Source organism: Triturus cristatus, chromosome 4_1 (genome assembly GCF_964204655.1).
Source record: "Triturus cristatus chromosome 4_1, aTriCri1.1, whole genome shotgun sequence".
Taxonomy (NCBI): Eukaryota; Metazoa; Chordata; class Amphibia; order Caudata; family Salamandridae; genus Triturus; species Triturus cristatus.
This window is the reverse complement of record NC_140585.1, coordinates 92,025,913-92,051,971: the sequence shown is the minus strand read 5'-3', so window position 1 is coordinate 92,051,971 and position 26,059 is coordinate 92,025,913. Positions and strand designations below refer to the sequence as shown.

At 41.7% G+C, this 26,059-nt stretch overlaps 1 protein-coding gene across 5 annotated transcripts in view; it reads right to left on the bottom strand.

The window, feature by feature from the left end:
- LOC146839631 (uncharacterized) overlaps positions 1 to 26,059 on the bottom strand; it is a 606,426-nt gene that overhangs the window by 293,730 nt on the left and 286,637 nt on the right. For all 5 annotated transcript variants that reach the window (XM_085651721.1, XM_085651726.1, XM_085651724.1 and 2 more), the window contains exon 4: positions 22,614 to 22,709. In XM_085651721.1, coding sequence (XP_085507847.1) covers positions 22,614 to 22,709 — 96 coding nt within the window. The remainder of the gene's footprint in view (positions 1 to 22,613; positions 22,710 to 26,059) is intronic.

Genomic DNA, 26,059 nt, shown 5'->3' with positions numbered 1-26,059 from the left:
CATTGCCGAGCCTCTCCGGAATCTCACCCGTGCTGATGCCATATGGCAGTGGGGATCTGCTGAAGAGGCAGCATTACAAGCAGTCAAGAATGCTCTCCTTGATCACACGACCCTGGTGTACTTTAACCCGGCCAAATGAACAGAGATATTGGGGGATGCCAGCCCTGTCGGTCTGGGGGCCGTCCTCACTCAGGAGCAAGAACCAGGTCGGTGGGCCACTCTGGCCTATGCCAGCAAAGCGCTCTACCTGTCCGAGAAGTGCTATGCCCAGATCAAGAGAGGAATGGACGCCAGTGTCGTCGAGACGGAAGGTGACCTACCAAGTGACCATTGGCCCGGAAAGGCCCGTGCCCATCCACACCAAGGTACAAGGGAGAGGCCCCAAGGAAAAGATCAGCATTGATTTTGGGAGTTTCCCGGATGGCAGAACCACCTTAGCCATAATTGACATCTACTCCAAGTACCCTCTGGTAGAAGTCATCAACTCACCATCATTCTCACACGTGGGCATAGTGCTGGACAAGAGCTTTGCCATGTTTGGGCGCCCCGAGGAAATCAAAAGTGACAACGGGCCCCCATTCCAAGGGCACAGGTTTCTTGAGTTCCTACACCACCACGGCATCAGGCACAGGCATATCACCCCGCAATGGCCACAAGCAAACGGCAAAATTGAGAGGTTCATGAGGACCATAAATAAAGAGTTCCACATCGCCGTAGCTGAACATGCCGACTCAGAACAGCACCTTCAGAAATTCCTTCGGGAATATCGGAGCACCCCTCAAAGTTCCACACGTCTAGCACTTTGGGCAATAATGCTCAATGGAACCCGCCGCGACGGCCTTCCTACCACCCCTGGGTGGTCACAACATAACAGCCAGTCAGACAAGGCGGGCTCCAGGAGGGAGACACTGTAATTCTGAAAGACCAGAGGCCGGGCGGGATGTTTCGGTCTTGCTACTGATGGAGCAAGGACTCGTATGGAAGAAACTTGCTCGTATGCAATCCTCTCATATAAAACCTGTAACAAAGTACTAATAATGTATTGTGTAAACTAATATGCATTTTCATTACATTTCTAGAAAGGATAAGCTTGCCTATGTGTTATACTAACAAGTAACTCAAGTGAAATCTAATATGGCTGCTAAAAGAGCAGGAAATCTTCTGCGCATGCGTCAGCTGCTTCTACGTAAAATGATGCTTTAACACTTTGGAGGGAAAACTTTGCTCATGCGTAAATGCAACTAACATGGCCGCTTGAAAACTCACATGCTAAGCACCTGCTTATGCTGAACAAATGTTTACTAATTGCTAATGCATTGATACTATTTTTAAGTAAATGGGATTAGAGTAGAGATAGGTGGTATACGGTGACATCATTTATTTTTTTAAAGTAATAATCAATTTTCTCGCCTTTCCTAATAGTTCATATTGAGGCCTTTGAGAGGGACTGTGGCCTGAATCCCACGTAACCTGCCATGCATGCGGAGTCTCGATGAACTCCAAGTCACCCTGCCATCCCTGGATGTCCTCCAGAGGAGAATCGACTACATACCCTGGGAACTGACCTGATGTCCTGCAAAAAGGAAGAGCACATAATAAATTGTATTCTTTATGTTGATAAAATTGTGGATACGGGTGGGAATAAAGATTTTGCGAATAAATAATAAGGGGTAGGAATATTAAACAAAGGACTATAGAAATTTTATGAAAAACTAGTATGGTGTGATGATCATCCCCCCTTGCCTGCCCAATCAGAAGTAGGGATTCCATAAAGTTTGAAACATTAGTGGATGGTACATGAGCAACGAAAAGTATAATTGGGATAGTTTAGTTAGTTAGATGCTGCTCACCTTACAAGAAGATGCTGAGAGACTGAGATGCTGTCCGAGAGCTGATCGAATGCTGAAGAAGAAGATTTGCTCACTTAGAATTTTGAGCTAATTAATTAGTTAGAAGATCGCGGAAGAATCGAGGAGGGAATTAGGCCATTAAAAGAAGATTGCAGAAGAATTGAGGAAGAAGATAGTGTTAGAGAGAGGGGTGCGACGCTGGCGCAGCATCTGGAAGAGGTCACCAATCCTGTTCTGAATCTTGTCCTGAAACTGACCTGAGACCTGTCCTAAAGTTTCGTCTCTTGATCCTTAATTAGGGGACCCTCCCAACTCCTTGGTCAAGGGGTTGGTTTCCACACCATCCTAGGTAAATGTAATTCTATCTAGTATGTCATTGTGCTGCTCTCTCTATCCTCTCTTTCTCAGAGCACTGTTCTTGTAATGTTCTCATATTTGGGTGACTTTTGATTAGAAATTAATTTCTTTCCAGAGAAAAACGGAGTTCGTACTGTATTCCCTCACATGAATTTAATAGATACAATTTAAAACTTTTCTCGAGTCTGTGATTATTTATGAAGACAATAAGAGATATGAATTGCATGTTATTTCATCAAACAAATCTAACTAAAATGATCTATTGACCTCAGGAGAGAATTATGATCAGTGAAAATTTCAGTTGAGAAAATAGGTAAATACATCTCAAAGCATTATTCCTTAAACTTGACCAGCCGCATGATTTTGCCAGCCTGAATGTGTGTGTGAATGTAAGTTTATGGGCCCAAATGAATTTAACGGTGATTGAGTATCAGACGTTGGTAATTTACCGCCTGCTCCATCAGTTTATTTGGTAGCAGAGTTATGGTTTATTTTATTAGATAGTTTAGGTGATTATTGGTTATCGATTTATATATTAGCAAACTTGTTTGTGTTTTTGTTGTATGTTGTCTGGAAATTCCCGGGAAGTGAATAGCGGGTGGTAAATGGAAGCCACACAACAGTAAAGTCGCTTGTCTGTTTAAGAAGAGCACTGAGAAGCTAGGTAGGGCAGACAATGCTAAGTTAGGGACTATTTTTTCCTGTGCAAAAGTGAAAGTAATTGTCAGCAAAGATTTCGCTGGTGAAACTTTGGTGTTATATCACCTAGAAAGGGTAATACTGAAGGAGTAACAGGTTCATCGGAGCTTGAATGAAGAGTAAGCGGAAGGTTTTATTCGCAGTGGATGAAGAGTAAGCGGAAGGTTTTACTCGCAGTGAAAGACATAAACTATACTTTGGTTTTAGTGGAACAGACAGAGTGGCGAATATTGTTAATGAAAATTTAAAGTAAAGGTAAGATAATAAGTTTTCGCGTTACCTTGTAAAGAAGGGGTCAGTTGCTGGAGTAGTACTAACGTCGCAAAGTGCCGCGCCGGGATTGGTTGAAGTAGCGGGTGTGTGACTAACACAAGGAGGGGTCAGTAGTGAGGAGTGATACTGACGTCACAGAAGAGTCACGCTAGCATTGGTTAAGCAGAGAGTGTGAACTTGATTTGATTGGATAAAAGAATAAAAGCTTGATTAGGATTGGTGAAAACCCTGAATTGTGAAAGAAAATCTAATTGGTTGATGAAATAGAAGTTATAATAGAGGTAAATATTGGAAATATGATCCAACCTTGGTGGGAAGTTGTCCTGATAGAAGATATTTAGGATTTGCAAGAGAAGAATACATAAGAGGACCCTCACTTAAAATGAACGGAGAAAAGAGAAAAATTTTGTTTATTCAGAAAATCAAAAATCATTTTAAGAAAGATAAACAGATTAAAACTAAAGAAGTTATTCTTATCCCGCCAGCGTAGACACCTGCCTCGTTTATGATGATGGAAAGAGGCTATCATACAAGTGTGTGGTTAGAGAATTGGATAGAATACACTAAAGATGATGGAGTGCTAGCTTTCCAAGAATATGGTACGTTCAATGGGAGAATTCTTCATAATTTAAGAATGAGAATGAATGAATTAGAACCCAGACCTAGACTAACAAAGTATGAAGCATTAGAAGAATGGGAGACTGAGGCGTATGAAATGACAGACCTAGAAGTAGTAGAAATTATTGAGGATTTTTTCCCAGAACCATGCGCGATTCACGAGAAAGTCAGATGAAACAATGGAGACAAGCGATTATTACAGAAGGACTGCATCCTGTATTAATGGCTGAGGAACGGTCCGGGTGCAAATGTACAAAGAAAACTAAACATTTATCAATGACAGGTTGTGAAGAGTCAGAAGATGAGAATTTGGATGATATGCTTACTAAAAATCCTCCGCCATATCAGGAAAAACAGAGTAGAATCACTCCAAGTGTCCCTGTTTTAGGAACACCAATGGGTCCACAGGTCATATATAACCCAGTAAATGAAAATGTACTCCAAGAAAAAGAAAGAGAAGCAATAAATAAGAATAGAGAAGAGCTTATACAGAAAATAACCCAATTGAAAACCAACCCTGTAGCATTGACTATACCAGTAACCATAGGTCCCGTAGTTCCATTGTGTGGGGATGAAGTAAATTGTCCTAAACCGCTAGTTATAACTACTCCCATAATTGAACCAAGAAAAGAGAATATACAAATTGAGGATCAAGCTAGTGAATGTGATTCAGTGATTTTTTTTATGAATTTACCAATAAGAGAACAGGTTAATGAAACTCTGAGAAAAATTGTATCTGTTTGCTCAAAGGAAGGAAGATTAATGATGTCCTCTGGAATCAGAAGTGTTACAGCAGTGACTCCAGAAGATCTGGAGCGATGGGCACAGGGAATAGAGAAACAGAGTACACCACCAAAGATTTTGGATATATTTAACTTGAAAGTAGAGTTAGAAGAAATGATAGCTGGAAATGTGGGACTAGATAGATTAAATAACTACAGTGAGGAAGAGTTGTTGTTCAGTTGTCGAAGTATCACTAGAAATACAAAAGTATTCCATGACTAACTAATTTAGCTACAGAAATGGGAATTGAAATAGGGGAAATCAAAAGTCCTACAGAAATCCTATAGAGCAGAATTTACCGATAAGGATTTGGAAAACATGAATGTATCTGGAAGAAAATTGCAAGTTAAGGAATTAATGACCATTTTACAGAAGTGGGGAGATTTAGACAGGTGGAAAACTAGGTGGATAAAGAAAAAGGAAAAGGCACAGGTGAACTGAACAACATCTGAATTTTTATTGAAAGAATCAGGGAAAGTAGAGAGATTGTGCCCAATGAGGGAAGTTCCAGGAGGAGGTTATGTACATATCCCGTGGACTCAAAAAGATATTTACCAATGACTTCCCGAAGCTCCGAGTAAAACCGGTTGAATGGTATAGACAGGTTGAAAGGTTTGTGAAAGCTTCTAAGGTTCTATTAAAAGATATGGATGGTCTATTTGACATAGTAGTGCCTGTATATTTATGGACAGAGTGTAAAATCACAGTTGACTGGCCTAGTGAAGAGTATCCGAGAGATGCGAAAACCGGAGCCCCTTCAGAAGAGGTAATGAAAAAATATCACCAGGTGATCACATTCTTAAAAAGTAAAATCCCGCCAAAGGAAACTGATTGGGTTAAAATAGATAGAATAACCCAAGAGATAAATGAGACTGTACATGCGTATTATGAACGCCTGTTACAGCTGTTCAAGCAGTATAGTAGATTTGAAAATATCGGAGATAAAGGAATGGGACATTTTGTATATCGTTTTGTTTCAGGGTTGAGACCAGAAATCGGTGAGATGATTCATCAGCACATGTTGTGTTGGCAAGTAAAGCCCGTAGACGAGATCCTTAAATACGCCAAGTACTTTGGAGATGAAATAGATAATAAGCATAGAGAGTTGGAAGAAAAAGTGATGTGGGCACTGGTAAAATTAGTGGAGCATCAAAAACAAAAGTTAAATAGTCTAAATGATGATCAAGGGAAAAGACAAAGTCAGAATGATAATAACGGGGGAAAACCAAGCGGATGAATGAGTAAAGAAGAGGCAAAGAAGAAATTTCCTTGTCATGGGTGCGGAAAATTGGGGCAATGGAAAAACTAGTGTAAAAATATTCAGAATAATAATGCCCAAATCAAAATTTAAATCCACAGACGCAGAATGAGGTGATATTGGATCAACCGCAACAAGTTGTAAAGCCACAGAGTCAGTTGACACCTGCCCTTATGCCAAATTTTGTGAGTAAAACAAGTTACAGAGTGGACGACAGATTTCCAGGAGAAAGTGGTAAGAACATTTTTGTAACTTCACTGTTTCTTTTGCTGGATAGTCACCTTTTTGGTAATGAACAATGACGGTGCCTGACGGGGGAGGAAGAGGAGTGCGTACTTGGCACATCCTTACCGGTAGATCAGTCTGGTCCATATATTGATGGGAAGGTAGAAGGAAACGATATTACCTTTTTGTTGGACACTGGTGCTACCTTTTCTACTGTGAGGACAGCAGACATCCCAAACCTAGCCCTCTCGGGCGAGGCCATTCAAGTAGTGGGCATTTCGAATAGACAGATTAGAACTCCAATCACAGAACCAATGGAGGTACGAATTGGCAATTTTAGAGAAATGCACAAGTTCGTGGTGTGCAGTTCTAGTCCAGTAAACCTGTTAGGAAGAGATTTATTGTGCAAGATGAACTGCACAATTTTCTGCACACCAGATGGTGTTGCAATTCAGACCCCCGATAAAGACTGTGTATATAAATTAATGCTTACAAAACAAGGCACAGAAGCAGATGAAATGTATGAGATGATAACAAAAGATGATTTACCAGACAAACTGAAAACAACAGTGAATCCGGCGGTGTGGGATTTCTCCAGAAAATAAGTAGGGTTAATGTCAAATGTAGACCCAGTCAAAGTAACGGTGAAGGAAGGTGCAGTTTACCCCAGTACTCGACAATACGATATGAGTCCTGAAGTTAAGGCTGGTGTTGAAGCAGAAATTGATCGAATGATAGAACAGGGAATCCTAAAAGAAATAATGAGCAGTCCTTATAATTCACCGACAATTGGCATTAAGAAACCTAGCGGAAAATACAGAATAGTACAAGATTTACAGAAAATTAATAGTAGTACCTTGTTGTCCAATAGTACCCAATTCAGCAGTGATTCTGTATCAGATACCCTGGAATGCAGGATGGTTTACAGTAATCGACTTGTGCCAAGCATTTTCCTCGAACCATTACACCCCGATAGTCAATATCGCTTTTCTTTTAAGGTAGAGGATCGTATTTTAGTCTGGAATTGTGTTCCTCAAGGGTATACCGAGAGCCCCTCGATTTTCAATCAAATTTTGAAAAGATGTCTAGAAACACTAGTGATGCCCAGAAACTCAGTGCTAGTGCTGTACATCGATGATTTGTTGGTGGCGTCAAAGTCGCAAGATGATTGTGTTACTGACTCAATTGCCTTGTTGAACCATTTGGCAGATGGTGGACATAAGAAATTACAATTTTGTCAAACCTGAGTCAAGTATTTGGGACACCTAATAGAAAGAGGAGTGAGAAAAGGGACCCCTGAAAGAATAAAAATAATAAAACAGTAGATTGTTAGCTTTTCACTGTTAGCAAAACCCCTGATACAAATGACAAAGAAACGAGCAAAGAACCCAGCAGTTTGGGATGATGAAAGCATGGAGGTTTTTGTGAAATTGCAAAATTGTTTATGTGAAGCCCTTGCCCTAGGAATGCCAGATTATACCAAAGAATTTGCTCTTTTCAGTTGTGAAAGAGAAAATTGTGCGTTGTCAGTGTTGACACAACAACATGGTTTGATGTAACGTCCAGTAGCGTATTCTTCTGCTACTTTGAACCCTGTGGTGGCAGCATTACCTGGCTGCTTAAAAACAGTAGCTGCCACATGCCCAGTGGCGGCTGGTGACATTTGAAAGTGGTGTGGCGTAAAATCATTGTCATACTGCACCGTAGCAAGCGAGCGCTGCAAGTGAGCGCGAACAACCTAACGGCGGCTCGGCGGTGTTTCCCCCTGAGAAAATTTTTAAAAATGAGTGGCCAAATGGTGCATTTTCAAGCAAATTTGAGAAAGCAGGAAGGTTAATAAAGCAATTGTCAAAGTGCAGTTATTACATTAATAAAGAGATGTCATAAGATAGGTAGCTGCTTATTCAGTATAACCACAGAGCTTCATAACAGACTTCGCAATACAATGCATTTCTGAGTACAATGTGCAAAATGTGCACCCACCCCAACCACCATGTAGAGTGACCACAAACATAGCCCTAACTCCAATCTAAAAAAATATTGTAGCCAGGGTGAAAGAGCAGCAAAGGAGGTTGGGGCCTCTTATTCTTTGCCCAAAAATTGCCCAAAAATTATGGTAATGGTGGTCAGGCTTTACCAGGTGCTGACAATAAAAATATAACAATTTATATTTGAAACATTCGGATAATCAAACAAAGACTGGGGGTAAAACATATTAAGGCTGTCATTTTTACCTTGCAGTTTGCATGCAGCTCTTAGATGACAGTTAATAGCTCACTGTTCTATGTTAAGGATTTTAACTTACAAACTGCAAGTAACACAAGGATCTCTCTGACAAAAGCAGTGACTCACTGACCTATTTCCATCATGTGCATTTTGTGATCTGCATCAGGTACATGTTCTTTACAGCAGGCACATTAACCTTCTGTGCTACCTTTCCATGAGTCAAAACTTCCACTAGACAAAACTCTGATCTCTCTCTAGGAAAAACATTAACCATCAGCGTTATCATGACATTTTTATTGTTTCTGAAAATTGCTAGAGGCCAGGAAGGTGGTAGCAAGTGCTTTTAGATTCAGAACCGTAATATACTTGCAACTACTCCATTCAAATTACGCACTAGACAAGGCAGAGAGCAATATGCTACCTAAATAAAAAGTACCAACATCCTGGAAAAAGCAAAGTAAAGCATGTGAAATGTAAGCAGGGAGAACATGGTTACCAATCCACCCATCAATCAGTCATTGCAGTACCCCACGATTGATGCACTTACCAACCCGGTAAAACAATGCTGTTAAAAAAAAGAGACAAGAAAACAAAACAAAAGTACTGCTTCACTGGCAAACTCTAAATGCATAAAACCACCCCTGCTGCACAACGGGGTGGGACATGTCGATGTATTCTATAGTAGTGAGGCATACATTTTTTAGTGTAAATCCAAGTGCATCCGCCCTGGTGTTGACTCTAGAAATCCCTCTATTGCGCAAATCCCAGTAAAGCACTCACATGTAGTATCGGGCCCAGGTGTTACGGGCCCTTAGCTAGGGTCGCAGATAGATTCCATACTTGCCACTTTAGTTTTGAGTGGGATAACTGTGCACTTTGCCAAAACGCAATACGCTTGTATAAAATCTGCCACCAGTGATACTAAGAAAGCGCCTTCTGTGATTTACATCTCGCAAGAGCAGAATCGGATTGTTCTTTCTAAATGTAACGCCACATGGCGTGTAGCTTACTCCACAATAGAACGCAATGAAAAGCACTGTCTTCACTAGGACAACGAGCAAAGACTGTTGTTCTGGCTTATGACTGAAAGTGCCTATATGTATTGTATTGTAGATGGATGAATGCAACAATGAGTAAATGGATAGATGAATGCATGCGTACGTGAAACAATGAGTGACACGGTACATGCATGTTTCTTTTACCGGCACCTCAAAGGAGAACTAATGAAATATTCCACAACACCATTCCGCCACCGTACCAGAAAATACTCTTTTTTTTAAAGATTCTGTCAGTGACAAGCTCCCTCTGTCAAGGCCCAGGGAAGTTTAAAGACTAATAAATGAAGTCGTGAGAATGAAAAGGGTCCAGACTCACATTGTCCCGCGTCCTACAAATCCGAGTATTCAAGAAAGAGGCATACGTGATCCGCTGTAATTCATTTCTAGGCAGCCTTGGTGTTTGGCAGTGCTTGCATTTCGCGGCAGAGGGATTCTAACAAAAACGGGGCAGGCACAATTGGATGTAGGAAGGAGAAGTATGAAACATCCATCGTTTGTGGAATTGTTTTTTTATTTGTGAGCTTCTTGTGTTAATTCATGTTTAGCTTGCAAGAGTCAGAGACATTGATTTTACAGGAAACACCACATATCCAGCAGACACAGTCGCGGCCAGCATTACGGCGGGTGGGAGGATGTAATTTGAAATTGGGTCATCGCGCCGCGCGGGGGGGGGGGGGGGGGGGGAGGGGTTTAATGGGAAAAAAAATATAAAATAAAACTTACAGTACCGCGCCATCTTCTGGATGGGTCCCGACGTACGGTCCTGACTCCTGGGTTTTCGAATTCCTGGCCCGCCGGCTGCAGCTCTCCTCGCGTCATCAGGTAAGGCAGCCTCCCTCCCTTCCCTCCTCCAATCACAACTGGTGAGGCGACTCTGAGAGTGCCCCACCTGGGCCATTTTCTCTGTGTAGGCTGCTGCATGCAGCAGCCTACATAGAGAAAATGGGAGAGTGGGCGGTCTTGATCGAGGGCAGGGGGGAGTGGCTTGCCCACTGTTGCGCATACTGACTGTTTGGTCAGCCCCAGGGCCGACCAAACAGTCAGTATGCACAACAGTGGGCAGGCCACTCCCCCCCTGCCTTCGAGCAGGACCGCCCACCCCCAACCAGGCACTTCTGCTTTCTCATAGTGCGAGAAGCAGAAACATAAATGTTAGTTATTATCATTTATGTTTCTGCCTTCTCGCACTGCGAGAAAGCAGTGGGGTGGCGCCCAAACGCCCCAATGGAGGAGCCGCCACTGCTACATGCCTGAGTCTCAAACAAAGTGAATCCATTCTGATGGGACATCCAGCAAAGGTAGACGTCCCACATTAAGTGAAAATTCTATTGACTAGAACACAAACTCAGTACCTTACTCTCAGTCGGATGACTAAATACTAAAGAATTATTCTAGGAGCAGAAAACGTGTCAGTAGTCAGATGTACAGTATTAAACCCTGCTACTTTACTACCAGACGTACGTGGGGAAGAAGTAAAAGATGAGGTTGAACATAACTGTTTAGACGTGACAGAGCTATGCACTAAACCTCGACCAGACATACGAGAAGAGCGCCTAAAAGAGTCAAGACATGAACTATTTGTAAATGGCTGGTGCATGAGGCACGAGGAAGGAGGATTAAGTGCAGCTTATGCTGTATGTACATTGGCTGGAATAGTTGAAGCATCCTATTTACCAGGAGTCAAATCTGCACAAGTACCCAAATTGGTTGCTTTGATTAAAGCTTTTAAAATTGAGCAAAATTGGAAGGTAACCATTTACACTGATAGTATGGTTACGGGGTTGTGCATGATTTTGGCTAGCTTTGGATGCAGAGGGATTTCATGACTTCTTCAGGATCCCCTATCAAAAATGGAAAATTTGTGAAAGAATTGCTGGAAGCAATTCAATTGCCAAAAGAAGTGGCAGTGGTCAAGTGTGCTGCACATCAGTCAGGAGATGACTATGTGGTAGCCGGTAACAGATATGCTGACCAGGTTGCCCAATATTGTGCTAAAAATAAAATGGCAGTAAACAAGAAAATTGAAACAATGGGAATTAGATGCCAACTTATGTTACTCTCAGCACCAGAAACATGGGATGAAGTGAGACAGTTGCAGGATGAGATAGAAATAAGTGAGAAGGAAAATTGGATAAAATTAGGGTGTCAAAGATGAGCAGATGACGAGTGGATTTATCCAGATGGCAGACCAATGATGCCATATTGTTTGCTCTCACAGATGGCAAGAATGTATCACGGAGACACACATATCAGCAGGGACGCCATGATCTGACGATTTAGACAGGATTGGTTTAATCCAAGATTTAGAGATTTGCAGAGAGCCTTTGCCAGAGGTGTTTAACATGTCAATAAATGAACCCAGGGAGGAAAGCAGTGGTCAGTTGGGGAAAAATTGGCAAGGCAGAAAGACCATTTGTGAGGCTACAGATAGATTTCATTCAGTTACCAGCATGTAGGGTGGGTGGAGGCATACCCTACGAGAATGAATGACTGCATAACAGTCGCCAAACTTCTGTTGAGAGAATTGATCCCAAGGTTTGGTTTTCCAGTAACTGTGGAATCAGATAGAGGAATTAACTTTAATAATGAAATAATTAGATTAATCTGCAAAGCATTCAACATTGAACAAAAACTGCACTGTGCATATCGTCCAGAGGCTTCTGGAGTGGTTGAACAAGTAAATGGCACAATTAAATCAAGATTGGCGAAGGTATGTGATTCCACCTCATTGTATTGGCCAGATGCTTTACCTCTTGTTTTGATGGGACTCAGAAGCATTCCTGACAGGAACACAGGATTGAGTCCCCATGAAATTATCATGGGAAGAGCAATGAGATTGGCATTTATTCCAGGACACAAACTGCTAAGTATAATTTATGATCTATGCTGGACTATTGTAAAAGATTGGCTGACCTAGTGCGTTCTGTCTCCCACCAGGTTGGAGAAGTTGCAGTCGCCCGTCAGCCGGATTAAGCACATAATCTGAATCCTGGAGATTGGGTGGAAGTTAAGAATCACACCCGAGAATCGTGTCTAGCACCTAGATGGGAAAAACCTCGGCAGGTCATATTGGTTACGACAACAGCAGTGAAATGTGCAGGTTCACCTAACTGGATACATGCCAGCCGCACTAAGAAAATTCCATCTCCTGAAGAAGAACAACAATTGACACGAACAGTTGAAGTTGCTAAAGGTTGTGCAGATGAGGAATCTAGAATAACAGATTCTGAAGTAGCTAATGAAGAACAACCGAGCACAAGTCAAGAGGACTGGATACCTGTGGTTGACATACCTGAGGTGATCATGAGGACAAGAAGCCAATCACAAGTAGAAAGGCAAGAAACTAGTGAGGATCAAACAGATGTAGAAGTACAAGCTCAGGAAAAAGGAAATAAGACTGTTGGTGATTCTGCGCAGGATCAGATAAGGAGAGAAAAATATACCCCGACATAGGTGAATGAATATATTCATGGGTCTGAGAAGGGACAGATAGGTTTAGAAGAACACATTCAGGCTACAGAAAAACAAAGTGCAGTAAGACCTGCACAGAGCCAGATAGGTGAAGAAGAACAAGTTCTGGGAAAAGAAGAACAAACTGAAATAAGACCTGAACAGGATCAGATAAGGGAAGAAGAATGCATTCAGGCAAATGAAGCCACAACAGTAAGCCCTGAACCAGGTCAGATAGGGAGAGACTCTGAAAATGAAAATAATCAAATTGTGCCACAACATAACGAAAATAAAAGAACACTTGAGAGAGACGAAGAAAGTGGAAGTGTAGTACAAGCAAAGAAGGTCAGAAAAGGTGATAATTGGCCCAGTATTATCAAAAGGTTAAAATATCACCTAAAGACAATAAATGAAGAGCCTGAACAAGTGAATGAGGTCACTAGTCAAACTCACCCAACAGCTAAGAAACCAAGAAGAAGAAGTCAAAGACTAAGAATCCTGAATAACAAGTTTAAAGGTCCTCAATGGACCCATGTAATCCTTGAAGATTTTGAAAATCTAGATTTGAACGAAGTAAGTGATGAAGAAGTAATCGCAGAACGAATTGACGAGGGTGAAGTGAGGCCTCCTTAAGGAAATAAAGAAAATACATTCCGAAACAAAGTAAAGGAAAGAAGAGAAATCTTCTTAGATAAGAATGGCTGAGGAAAGAGCTACTGGAAGACCAAAACAAAACTGTTTTAGAAAATGTTGTAGAATCTGTATATGTAGTGTATTGTTAGCGATGGTAGTCTGGTTAATTTAACCATAGCAATGCCTTATTTGATGGTAGTAGACAGGAAAAATAGTACTGATACAAAAGAAAAGGTAGCTAACCAAAAAGGAGTTAGAGTAGAACTAGAAGCACCAGATGAGTTGGACTCACATCACACTGTAACAGAAAATGAAACTGCTTTGAATGTATTCACTAAACTATTGTTTCAGTATGTAGACACCATGGAGATTAGTGATTGTTATATATGTATGAAATTACCAGCTTCAGTAGCAGAAGGTGTTACATATAACCATTTACCATTAACATATAGCATTTCATGTAGTGTATTAACTAGCTATATTTTATAGTACAGGAAAGTTACAGTATTATTATTCTAACTTAGATGTGATATTTCTAGAGGTTCCTATTCGTAAGAATATGAATTCAATACTTAGTATTCCGGCAGCAGTTTATGGGTGGATTTTTCTTAACACAGAGGACAATAGACATACCTTACACTCACAAAAATAACATACCATGCACATTGAAAGAAGAAGAAAAAATATTTTTGAATTTAGTTGAAGAAAGGAGACAGGATTTTCAAAAGAAAGCTAGTGAACAGAAACCTAAAATTCCATCATGGGCTGAAAAGGAAAGTCTTTATACACCTGGCAAGACTCATGCTGCAATGACTCTAGATTTTGAGAAGAAGGGAAAAATCTGCATCCATAGGTTTGAGACTGACTATAACAATGTATTTATTGGTTCCAGTGAATGTGAACATAACCTATTGATTCTTGGAGGTTGGGGACTAAAAGGTGAAACAGATCCAGTTTTCCCTGGAATTCATTATGTGTGTGGGAATAAAGCCTATTTTAAGCTGACCGCAAGATGGTATGGGAGTTGCTATTTTGGAATCGTATTCCCTAAAGTCTACCATGTAAAAAGAATCACTGGAAGCAATGAAAACACAAACGAACTAACACGAAAGAAAAGAGCTAGTTTTTCAGAAATAGTAGGAGATATATTCAGTGCATTGATACCTTCAGTGGGAGTCATCTTAAGTTTGCAAAAGATGTGTAAATTGTCCACAGTAGTTGATCGTCTATCAACTGATGCTGCAGGAGGTTTCTTAATGATTATTACAGAAATGGTTGCAATCAGATCGATGGATTTGCAAAATTGACTTGCTCTTGATATATTACTGGCAAAGGAGGGCGGAGTCTGTAAAATGCTGAAAGCGCAACATTGTTGCACGTATATTCCTGACAAAAGTGTTGAAATTGGGAGTTATATTAAAACTATTTCAAAACTAGAAGCAGATTTGAAACCACTGGAAGTTGACGGTGTATGGAAGAAATTAACAAACAGTCTTACCTCAATAGGAACTTGGTTTACAAATATAGGCAAAGGAATTGTAGGCCAAATAATATAACCAATACTTGGAATAACAATAATATTTCTAGTAGTAATAACCTGATGCAAATGTTGTAGAAAGGAACATAGGTACGAAATGAACGAAAAAGGAAGGGAAAGAAAATATGATGAAATACAATTAGAAGAAGTGAAAGGAGAAATATATAAGAAAATGAAAGGTCTAAAGGACAGAAATGAGAAAGAAACAGAAAAGATAGAAAAGGGAATAGAGATGTGCTAAAGTTGACATCTGGTTTGGGATGGGTAGTATTATGATGGCATATATGCCATCAGAGAGGGGATTGATGGAGCAAGGACTGGTATAGAAGAGACTTGCTCGTAAGCAATCCTCTCATATAAAACCCGTAACAACATACTAATAATGTATTGTGTAAACTAATATGCATTTTTATTACATTTCTAGCAAGGGGAAGCTTGCCTATGTGTTATACTAACAAGTAACTCAAGTGAAATCTAATATGGCTGCTAAAAGAGCAGGAAATCTTCTGCGCAGGCATCAGCTGCTTCTATGTAAAACGACGCTTTAACGCTTTGGAGGGAAAATTTTGCTCATGCGCAAATGCAACTAACAGGGCCTCTTGAAAACTCACATGCTAAGCATCTGCTTATGCTGAAAATTAAAACGAATGTTTACTAATTGCTAATGCAGTGATACTATTTTTAAGTAAATGGGATTAGAGTAGAGATAGGTGGTATACAGTGACATCATTTATTTTTTAAAGTAATATTCAATATTCTCAACTTTCCTAATAGTTCGTATTTAGGCCTCTGAGAGGGACTATGGCCTGTATCCCACGTAACCTGCCACACATGCGGGGTCTCGAACTCCAAGTCACCCTGCCATCCTTGGATGTCCTCCAGAGGAGAATCGGCTACATGCCCTGGGAACTGCCCTGATGTCCTGCATAAAGAAGGAGCACATAATACATTTTATTCTTTATGTTGATAAAATTGTGGATACGGGTGGTAATAAAGATTTTGTGAATAAGTAATAAGGGGTGGGAATATTAAACAAAGAACTTGTGATGATCATCCCCCTTGCCTGCCCAATCAGAAGTAGGGATTTCATAAAGTTTGAAATATTAGTGGGTGGTACATGAGCAACAAAAGGTATAATTGGGATAGTTTAGTTAGTTAGATGCTGCTCACCTTACAAGAAGATGCTGAGAGACTGAGATGCTGTCCAAGAGCTGATCGAATGCTGAAGAAGAAGATTTGCTGACTTAAAATTTTGAGCTAATTAATTAGTAGAAGATCGCAGAAGAATCGAGGAGGGAATTAGGCCATTAAAAGAAGATCACGGAAGAATTGAGGAAGAAGATAGTGTCAGAGAGAGGGGTGCGACGCTGGCACAGCATCTGGAAGAGGTCACCTATCCTGTTCTGAATCCTGTCCGGAAACTGACCTGAGACCTGTCCTGAAGTTTCTTCTCCTGATCCTTAATCAGGGGACCCTCCCAACTCCTTGGTCAAGGGGTTGGTTTCCACACCATCCTAGGTAAATATGATTCTAGGTCATTGTGCTGCTCTCTCTATCCTCTCGTTCTCAGAGCGCTGTCATTGTAATGTTCTTATATTTGGGTGACTTTTAATTAGAAATTAATTTCCTTCCAGAGAAAAGCGGAGTTCGTACGATATTAGCTCACATGAACTTAATAGATAAAATTGAAAACATTTCTTGAGTCTGTGATTATTTAAATGAATAAAATAAGAGATATGAATTGCATGTTATTTCATCAAACAAATCTAACTAAAATTATCTATTGACCTCAGGAGAGAATTATGATCAGTGAAAATTGCAGTTGAGAAAATAGGTAAATACATCTCAAAGAATTATTCCTTAAACTTGACCAGCCGCAGGATTTTGCCAGCCTAAATGTGTGTGTGAATGTAAGTTTATGGGCCCAAATGAATGTATCGGTGATTGAGTATCAGAGGTTAGTCATTTCCCACGTGCTCCATCACTACGAACAAGGGTAGTGGACTGTAACTGATGTCAAAGAGACCATGGTGACGGCTTTGAAGGAAGGCGAGACTGTAACCCACAATGTCTTGTGGTTCAAGAGGGTGGACAGCCCCGACATCCTAGCCGAACCAGCTAATGATCCAGGGGAGCGAGAAGCCAGCCACAAGGAGAACGAGGAGGCCGGGGCGGCGACCTGGGGCAAGTACCACCAGCCGGAACCCTGGAAGCGACCCAAGACGCCCAGGAGATGCCACCCATGTCCATTGAACTAGTGGTGACACCCCAAACCAGTCGTGGCAGCCAAAGGTATGCTTTGAGAGACAATACACAGCCAAGTACCCAGCTCAGAGACTTCGCATGCCAAGTAAGTGAACTGAGAGACACTTGGGAAGCAGTCAAGGACTGAGTTGAGATGGGATGTGATGAGTTAGTGGGCTAGATGCTGGCGCTAATAAATGCGGCGGAAATAGATGGCCCACGCTCATGCTGGATGGCAGAGCATGGGTATAAATAAAAATAGGCGGAGCTGTGGAGGCAGTCCGCTAGCAACCCTTAAGGGAGAGAGTGTCTCCTCATTGCCAGTGCTTGCGCCCACCACGCGCTAGCACAGAGTCGGGTCCCAGCAGGCCATCTTAACACTAAGCAAAGCATAAAACTATATTTTACCAGCATTCAGGTGTATTCATTCCATGGCATCATCGCTGCCAACTGTTCTGTAATTGCTGGGACAGTCCCGGCAAGTTTGAGATGTAATTCAGTATCCCGGGACTGTCTCGGCAATTGCACGTGTTCACCGGCGAATCACTTCCTTATCTCAGGATCGTGGGGTCACATCACGTCATTGCGCGACATCACATCACCCCGCGCAGGTGTGTGTGAGGTGCCGCTCACAGAGGCTGGGGTCAGGGGTGCACTTCGGAGACAGGGAAGCAGGAGGAGAGATGTCTGGATGTGAGGGGGCAGCTGCAGAGCTCTGCAGTGGCAGTCCCTGCTGCAAAATCGACCAGGACTGGGCCGCAGTGCAAACAGGAAGGACTCCTTGCATGAGAGTGAGGGGTTCTCAACTGCAGGGAAGCAGGCATCATTGCACAGGGAGCAGTGCTTTAGAGGGGGAGTGGGGGTTTAACTTATCTCGAAGGACCAGGGAGGAAACGGAGGTGCTGCAAGGGAATGGAGGAGCGCCAAGTGCTAGTACTCTCCCGTTAAACGTACTGCAGCTGTGCTAAAAAGTGCAGGTACTCTCCCTTTCAAATTAAAGAAGTCCAGGTATTCATCATAAGTAAGTCCCTGCCCATTTAAAGCTCTGGACCATATTATATGAACAATCAATGGTGGCTGGGAATCTTTAAAGCAAGTGAGGCTTACCATTACCCTCAAAGTGAAGGTCAGCTAATCTAGTGAACCAGACTTATTCAAGGGGCTTGGAGGGACAGTGGTGGTTTCATCATGGGTCGGTTTTCCACCAGTTAACATTTCTTCTCTTCTGCATTATTTCGCCATCAAATCCCCCACACCATGCAATTTGGCTCAGAGAACAAGGGAGGGCACAACATGTGCTTTTCTCCCGGAGGAGCAAAATGAGCAAAGGGCAACCCAAGTTTCAACTCATGGAGTATGATTGGGGGTGGGGGAACTGGGGTACATCACCCCATGGAGACACTAAGATGGGACATGGTGTTCAATACTGCCTTTTAAATCAAATTTTACCCATAAATCGGCTAAAGAGCCTTAGAATCTGAAAGGGGGCTACTGTCTTTCCATGCTCTGCCACGGAAGCCTGGCCATCATCAGGAGCTGACATAATTTTGACATGGCTCCCCCATATACAGTGGGCTCCCCCTCATGTCAAAAATTACCTCAGTGATGCAATGGCTGGCATTTTGCGGATGTTGTCCCATACTGAATGGGAGAATTTTTCCAACTCAGCTACTTGGCCTTAAATTTGAAATTCCCATCTAAATTCTCTGCAATTCCCTTTATTGAGAAGACCCTATCATCTGCACTATAATAAGTAGGCCAAGTTAAATTATACTAATTATGTGGGTTGTGCAGAGCTTTGGGAAAGTGGGTGTGTTACATTTTCAAGTAAGTAATTGATAGCTTTGCTGCAAAGTGTCCCTGGGATTTTGTTTCAAATGCTGGCAACTATTGAAGGCATCCATGCAACATATAAATGGCCAGGGGAGCCTTGTAGCATGGCAATGACTTTTCGGAGCCAATGGGGACACCACCTCCACTTCAACTGCTGCTGAAAACAGGGTGAGAAACTGAGTAGGGAAACATTTGGCAGAACCCACACTGACCACCCTGTTCTAATCAAGTCAACCAGCGCGAGGGTCAGGGCCTTGTCTTTGGCCATATTGGGATAAGGCACTACTTGATTAGAATTTTTATACAAGCGGAGTGGCAAAACTCTGCAAACTCCACCGGGGGGGCAGAGTTTTCTTGTTTGCCCCTAGTGATTAGTCCACTTTTAGTTTTCTTTGGAAGATAGTGTGTCATTGTGTCTCCTTTTAAAGACTGATTTTATATATCTGTACAAAATTTGCACCTCCCTATGGATGAAGAATAACCTACAAAGAGTGACTGTTTTAGACAGTTCAATAAGCCAGTTTTCCCAGATTTACTGTAAATTAAGCAGTGTATGGTCTCTTAAAAACAAATGGAGAGATCCAGTAAAGCTTTGGTCCCCAACTTTAGAGAACAACTTAATTCCTTAGTTGAAGGAGAATTGGAGCTTCCTCAAAAGCTCTCTATTGACCTTTTACTGCATAACCTAACAGGTCATTCGACCAAGCTTTTCTCTGAATAGGTGGTGGTTCCATATGCCTTGGATAATAGGTTTGAGCCATCTCTACTAAGTTCTTATTTTTGCCTGAATCTGAAATAGGGAGCAGGGGTCTTTTTTGTTTGCATAGCTCATTCTCTAGTGAAGGAACGCCAAGTCTTTTCAACTGTTTGTCAAAAAGTAGAAGATGCCCCACGCATGCTGGCAGCTATGAAGACACAAGTGGCTTTTCTCTCAGATATTAGTTTTGATATTCTAAAGGCATTAGCCATTACTGCACGTGGGACTAGGGCTGCTAAGAGATATTGCTATCCGAGAAAATGGAAGGCCAACTCGTCTCAAAACTTGTGCTTGTTGAAATGCCCTTTTTCAGGTAATAAGCTCTTTGGAGAGGACTTAGAGAGTGTGATTTGAAAATCTTTTAAATAGAGGATGCTTGCCTACACATTCCTGTTGCCTCAGAAGATAACGGGTTTCAAAGTTACAAACAGTTGGTAGTCCTCCTAATTGGGCTAAAAACTTCTCCAGTATGTTCACTAAACTTTGGCCTAGTGATTGCCATTCAGCAATAGCTAATTGTTCGGGTACATCCCTACCTGGATAGTCTTCTCTTCGTTTTCAGTTCTGCCCAAAGGTTGACATCAGTCATTGTACAGGTGGTATTTCTCAGCAACTGTGTGACAACATCTCCAGTTTTTTCAGTGATAAAAATCCAAGGATTCAGAACACTATTGTTTCAGAAATGGTCCCCAAACTGACATCAGCAGAGTAGCCAAACAGGTGTCACCGTGATGGTCGCAGACGACCAAGTGGAAGCAAATTATAGCAATAAGGTCCCCGTGGTTCTCCCCCAGAGACCCTAGGCTTAATTTATGCAGTGTCTGCTGATGGCTAGCAGAGGCAACCTCCACTCTCTTCTCAGCAGTTCACTAAACCAAGGGATTTTTCAGATCTGTAGAAATTACCAAATGTGAAGTCATTATTAAAGAAGTCATCACCTAATCTACTAATGCTTTACTTTCCTGTGTAGGAAAGCTGCTGAAAAAGGTTGCTTTTCCGAACTGCAAAACTTTGCAGGAGAGAATAGCCTACTCATTTTCAGCCTCATCATAGAACCAAATTGGTGGTATTATCTGCCTTGGTCAACCTGTGACTGCTAATGGACAACTGTGTGTTGTAATGTTGATTCTATTAGATAAGTTAGCAGCCTTCAACACTATTGATTATAACATCTTGTATAACAGCTCAGCAAAGTCAGGGATTCCATCAAAGGAACAGATGACATGCTGCGCTGTTTCACAGGAAACCACTGTTCTACCTTTTCTGTTCACCTTTTACATGTTGCATCTGCTCTACTACCTCAAGCTTTTATAGATATGATCATAACACTCAACTTATTTTCCCAATCTTATATACAAAATCCCAAAAAGCACCAATAACAGCATTTGCACTGTGAAAAAGTTTTATCATTAATCTAGTACTGGATGGCCACTAATTTCCTAAAGTTAAAGCCATCAAAGAAAGATATTCTGCTTATCTCCCAAGGAAAATCAACATATGCTGCAACCCTTTGGGCAAAAAGCATGACTCGGTTGCCTGCGTCCTCTACAGTAGTGCACAAATTTGTTGTTCTGGTAGATCACACTCTCTCTGTGAGACACAGCCATAAAATCACTCACCCCTGCTTCTCTCAACTAGCTATCCTTAAGAAGATTCTATGGGTCACTGATCCCACCCTGCATATTCAGAGGATCAAAGCTTGCATCCATTCCAGATATGACTATACTAACCCTATCTTTTGGACCCCCACCACCCCCCACCACCCACACACACACACAGCCAGAAAAGCTCTTTGATCAGCTTAAGGCGATCAAAAGAAAATGAAATTAGGCAAAATGATTGGGCTAATTGGGGGAATTAGGATTTGGAACTATGTATACATATATGAGATTGAGAAACATACAAAATGAGAGCATTTTTTTCCGAATTTGATTATAATGTTGTCAATCTATGAAAAACTATCTCATCTGGGGATGAGATAAATTAGACTGTGATTGTGTATAGGTGGTATTTTTTGTGCATAATAAATAACAAAACCAGCGGGTACGTTATTTATCCAGTCAGATTAATAACTCGTGTTTAACATACCAAAATCTGCATAATATGCTAAACACAGTACGGTTTTCCCCTGATAATTTTGGCGGATTTGACTTGCCAAAATTCAACACAAGTTGAGTTATTTAACTCATTCGATAATTATGCAATGTGTTAAATACCCAACAACCTATAATTTCAAACTGTGTGTAAACAGAGGTTTTACACATGGATAGGAATTAACCGCCCCACTTGTAATCAGGCCCTATGTGTTTTGCAAATGACAGTAGAACATGGACTAAACATTATGTTATAATTTCAGTACAAATGGTGAAATTCCACAATAAAGAATGAATTGGTTCCTTTGTTCTCCAAAGAATGCAGTTGCTATGAGATTAAATGTTATGTTGCAGATAGCCCATTAAATAGAAGTTACATTAGTTGATCATATAGTATACATTGGCACAATCTATATTAATAGCCCTTCAAGATAAAATGGAAATGATAAGTAGTGTCGGACTGCATTCCACACTGGACAGGTTGTCACATTTGACAAATGCCCAGTGAGTTAGTACCAAGCACTCTCGACAAAGATTCTGGCATAAGTGTATAATATTTCTAATGACATGTTATATTTTAAAATGTGTTGCATTTTAATCTAGGTTTAGGCTTAAAGGATGTCAACAAATAGTGTGATGAAGACTGGTGTCCTGATAACCCACAATGCAACGATTACGCGTGGCCATGCATGGTCTTTAAACAACCCTTTCCTCCTTACCGTCCTTGCAAGTTACTCCTGTAAATCCAGCGTCACAACTACATGCACGAAATGGACAATGGCCGTGCTGGCAGCTGGAAGGGGAGCAGGATGAGGCTGCAGAAGGGGAGGAGGAAAACCATAGAAGATTACCAAATTATTATGAGAGGTTCACAATCAGAAAATGATAAACAGAGACACAGCAATGGGGTTTAGTTTAACAACCTAATGAGTTATGGAAGTTGTAATCTCCTCTCACTTAAGTATCTTATAACCCCGCAATAAACTGCTTTGAATTCCAGGTTACATCATTGCCTTTTTGGTGACATGGAGTGATCTTGAAACATAAACTGCAGAACCTCTTTCAACTCTCTCACTGTGTAATCCAGGTAAGCTCTGCTGTTGCCCTCCACCGGGTCAGCCACCTAAGCAATGCTTATTTTTTCACCATTTATTTCATTGTGAAAATGGCACTGCTATATTAATTCAAAGTCTGCAGCGCTAACAACTCGTAAAATAAACATATAGGAGAACAGCACAAGGGCCCATTAACCTATGTCTATACAACAATCCCATTACAGCAGCCCTGCCTATGAGATAATTGATGTAAAATACATTGAAGGATGGACAATATGAAACAAAGCAGGTTATTTTTACAGCTCATTTTCTGACAACTAAGCAGGCACACAAAAAAATAAGGATACTGTCAAGTTTTATTTGTTTAGTTTGAGTTTATTGAAACCAGAGGGAAAAGAACAGCAGTATAATAAGCATAATAAATCTTAGTTAACATCGAGATAAATTAAACGGCTACAGTAAACATGCTATATGCATGAGGGGAGTAAACAAGCATTTGCAATGCAAACAGGTCTCGCATTTGTGAGTTAGAGCTATTGACGTTGTAAATGGCAATTTCGTTTTTACCTACACGTTTTATTTTTGTAGTGAATGTATGCAGTGTGCAAAATGCCTTGGAAAGGTCCTGTACTTCGTAATAAATATATTGAAAAAGTCGCAGTGTGGATTGTGTCAACAATTGCTTGGTATGTACCTCATGGGTGAAGTGTTGCCACACATGCACACTGTGGTGCTTTAATAATGTGAAACTCATTAATAAAAGTAGTGCTTACAGACTAAACAACGCAATCAGGATCGGAGCATTTTCTGGACTATTTGACTCACTATCCTGCGTTTTGGTTATTGCCAAAACACTGGGAGGCAATGGAGTTTGCCAACGGGGCGGGGGTAGTGGGGCTTCAGGGGTACTCATTGCCTAGTTGTCAAAGGTCGCCCGGTGCAATTAGTTAAAAGAGTGCAGATTTCATTAAGATATTAAGAGTACTTTACTCGCATCTACGAGGAAATCGACATTAACTAAACAAAATGCCAAAATGCGTGTCAGTTTTCACAGTGTTTTAGACAGTACTGGTTGCTTAGTTTCATTGCATTAATTTTTGTATTTACTCTTTTACACAGCATCCAAAGTAGGTTACCTAACTCCAAAGCCCTGAGTTGTTAAATGCCCCATAGAAAGGAGTCTTTTACAGCTGAGCAAATGTGTCCAAATGTAGTTTTGGTAGTGCCATGGAATGATCAGCCAATGAGGTACTCGATGAGCAGTTATTTAACTACACGTTCAAAACGTACGGTATTGTGGCTGTAGTTTGTTTGTACCCAACCGCCTCTTTGAATGTGTTTATTAACACAGAGGTTCATCTACCAGACAGTGCTCACAGAGGGGCGACTAAAGCACAGAACAAAATGTATTCATTTATCTTGAGTGTGAAGGCACCCGGAAGGCTTAGGTGCCCACCCGGAGAGGCTAGGGATCCTAGCGCTTCTACAGATTCTGCCGTGCTCCTCTGCACCAGCAGGGCACAGCTCAGAATCTGCCGCTTCTGCTAAGAATAGGTGAGGGGGATAAGGCTGGGGCATGCGGGAGTAGCCGGCAGATTTCCAGGTTATTGAAAGTGATGATTCTGACGTGAGGCAATGGAGACTGACTTTGTCTGTTTGTCTGCACCAGTCTATTTTTCTACCATCTACCGGGCTCACTGTCATGTATCCATTCATCTCTCTTTGTTATAGGTGCGCAAGCCAATATATTAATTAGCAGGTAGAGCCAGCCGGAGAAGGGCCAAGCGTATACGAGCCAGTGGGCGAGACGTGAAAATGATCGGCATGTTAATCATACAGTAAACATGGTGTAAATGTGCGATAATGTCTCTTCAGAATTCAAAGAAGTGCATTTCTTTAGCGCGTCACCTCAGTACACAAGATTATAGCACTGAATTGAGAGGAAGTTATTAAAAGTGCTTGTTTTAAGCATGAGTTAAAACACTGCCGCTCCTCCTGCCCGACAACAATGCCATTTGTGAACTAAGAGGCGTCAGTTGCCATGCATACCCCGAATGTTGCCTAGAGTCTTATTATATTTAGTGTAACATTAAAATCTAGTTCATTAAACAAGAGAAGTTTTTGTACAGCACGCATCTTGAACGCGCATATTTCAAGGTGGCAATAATAAAGATGTAAACAGAAGTGCCGGCAGGCAAGAAAACACGAACGAGAGTGGGGGGGGGGGGGGTCAGGGGAATTTGAAAAGTCACAGACTGAGGAAGGGGGCGATGGGGTGGGGAGACAGGGAAGTAAATAGTGTTAGGAGTAAAGAGGCCAATAGCCATGGAAGGATACAAATCAAGAATGAGGAGGGACTAACAAGGCTCAAACCAATCGGAAGGCAGCATTTAAGACAAAGCCAATGGGCAGAGAGTGGGAGGAGCTTCCACGAAGCTTCCACACCACAGTATATACTGCATGCTTTGCAAAGCGATGGCAGCGCATGCGCGCTGCAATGCCAGATGAAAGCAATACCAAATGGGATGATGGACGGAGCGTTAGAGCAAATCAAACACTCGCCCTCAGTTGGCAGGGTATGCCCAGACGTGGGTCCCTTGCTCACTTTGCCACTGGATTCAAGATAGCCTGGCTGACGAGGGTTATGAACCCGAAACCAGTCCCAGGATGCTTGTTTCCGGTCCAGGGAAGACATGGCTTGGCAGTTCGGGCTGGACTGTTCCCATGAGGCACAGGGTCAGACTGATTTGCATATGGCCATGTCTGAACTGGGGTGGTGGAGTGAGCTACAGAATGATGATGGATTAAACCCAGATCAGTTGACTGGGGGTGAGTGTTTGATTTGCTCAAACGCTCCGTCCATCATCCCCTTTGGTATCGCTTTGTTCGCCCTAAGTTGTCAGGGTATGCCCAGACGTGGGTCCCTTGCTCACTTTGCCACTGGCTTCAAGATAGCCTGGCTGACGAGGGTTATGAACCCGAAACCGGTCCCAGGATGCTTGTTTACGGTCCAGGGAAGACATGGCTTGGCAGTTCGGGCTGGACTGTTCTCATGAGGCACAGGGTCAGACTGATTTGCATATGGCCATGTCTGAACTGGGGTGGTGGAG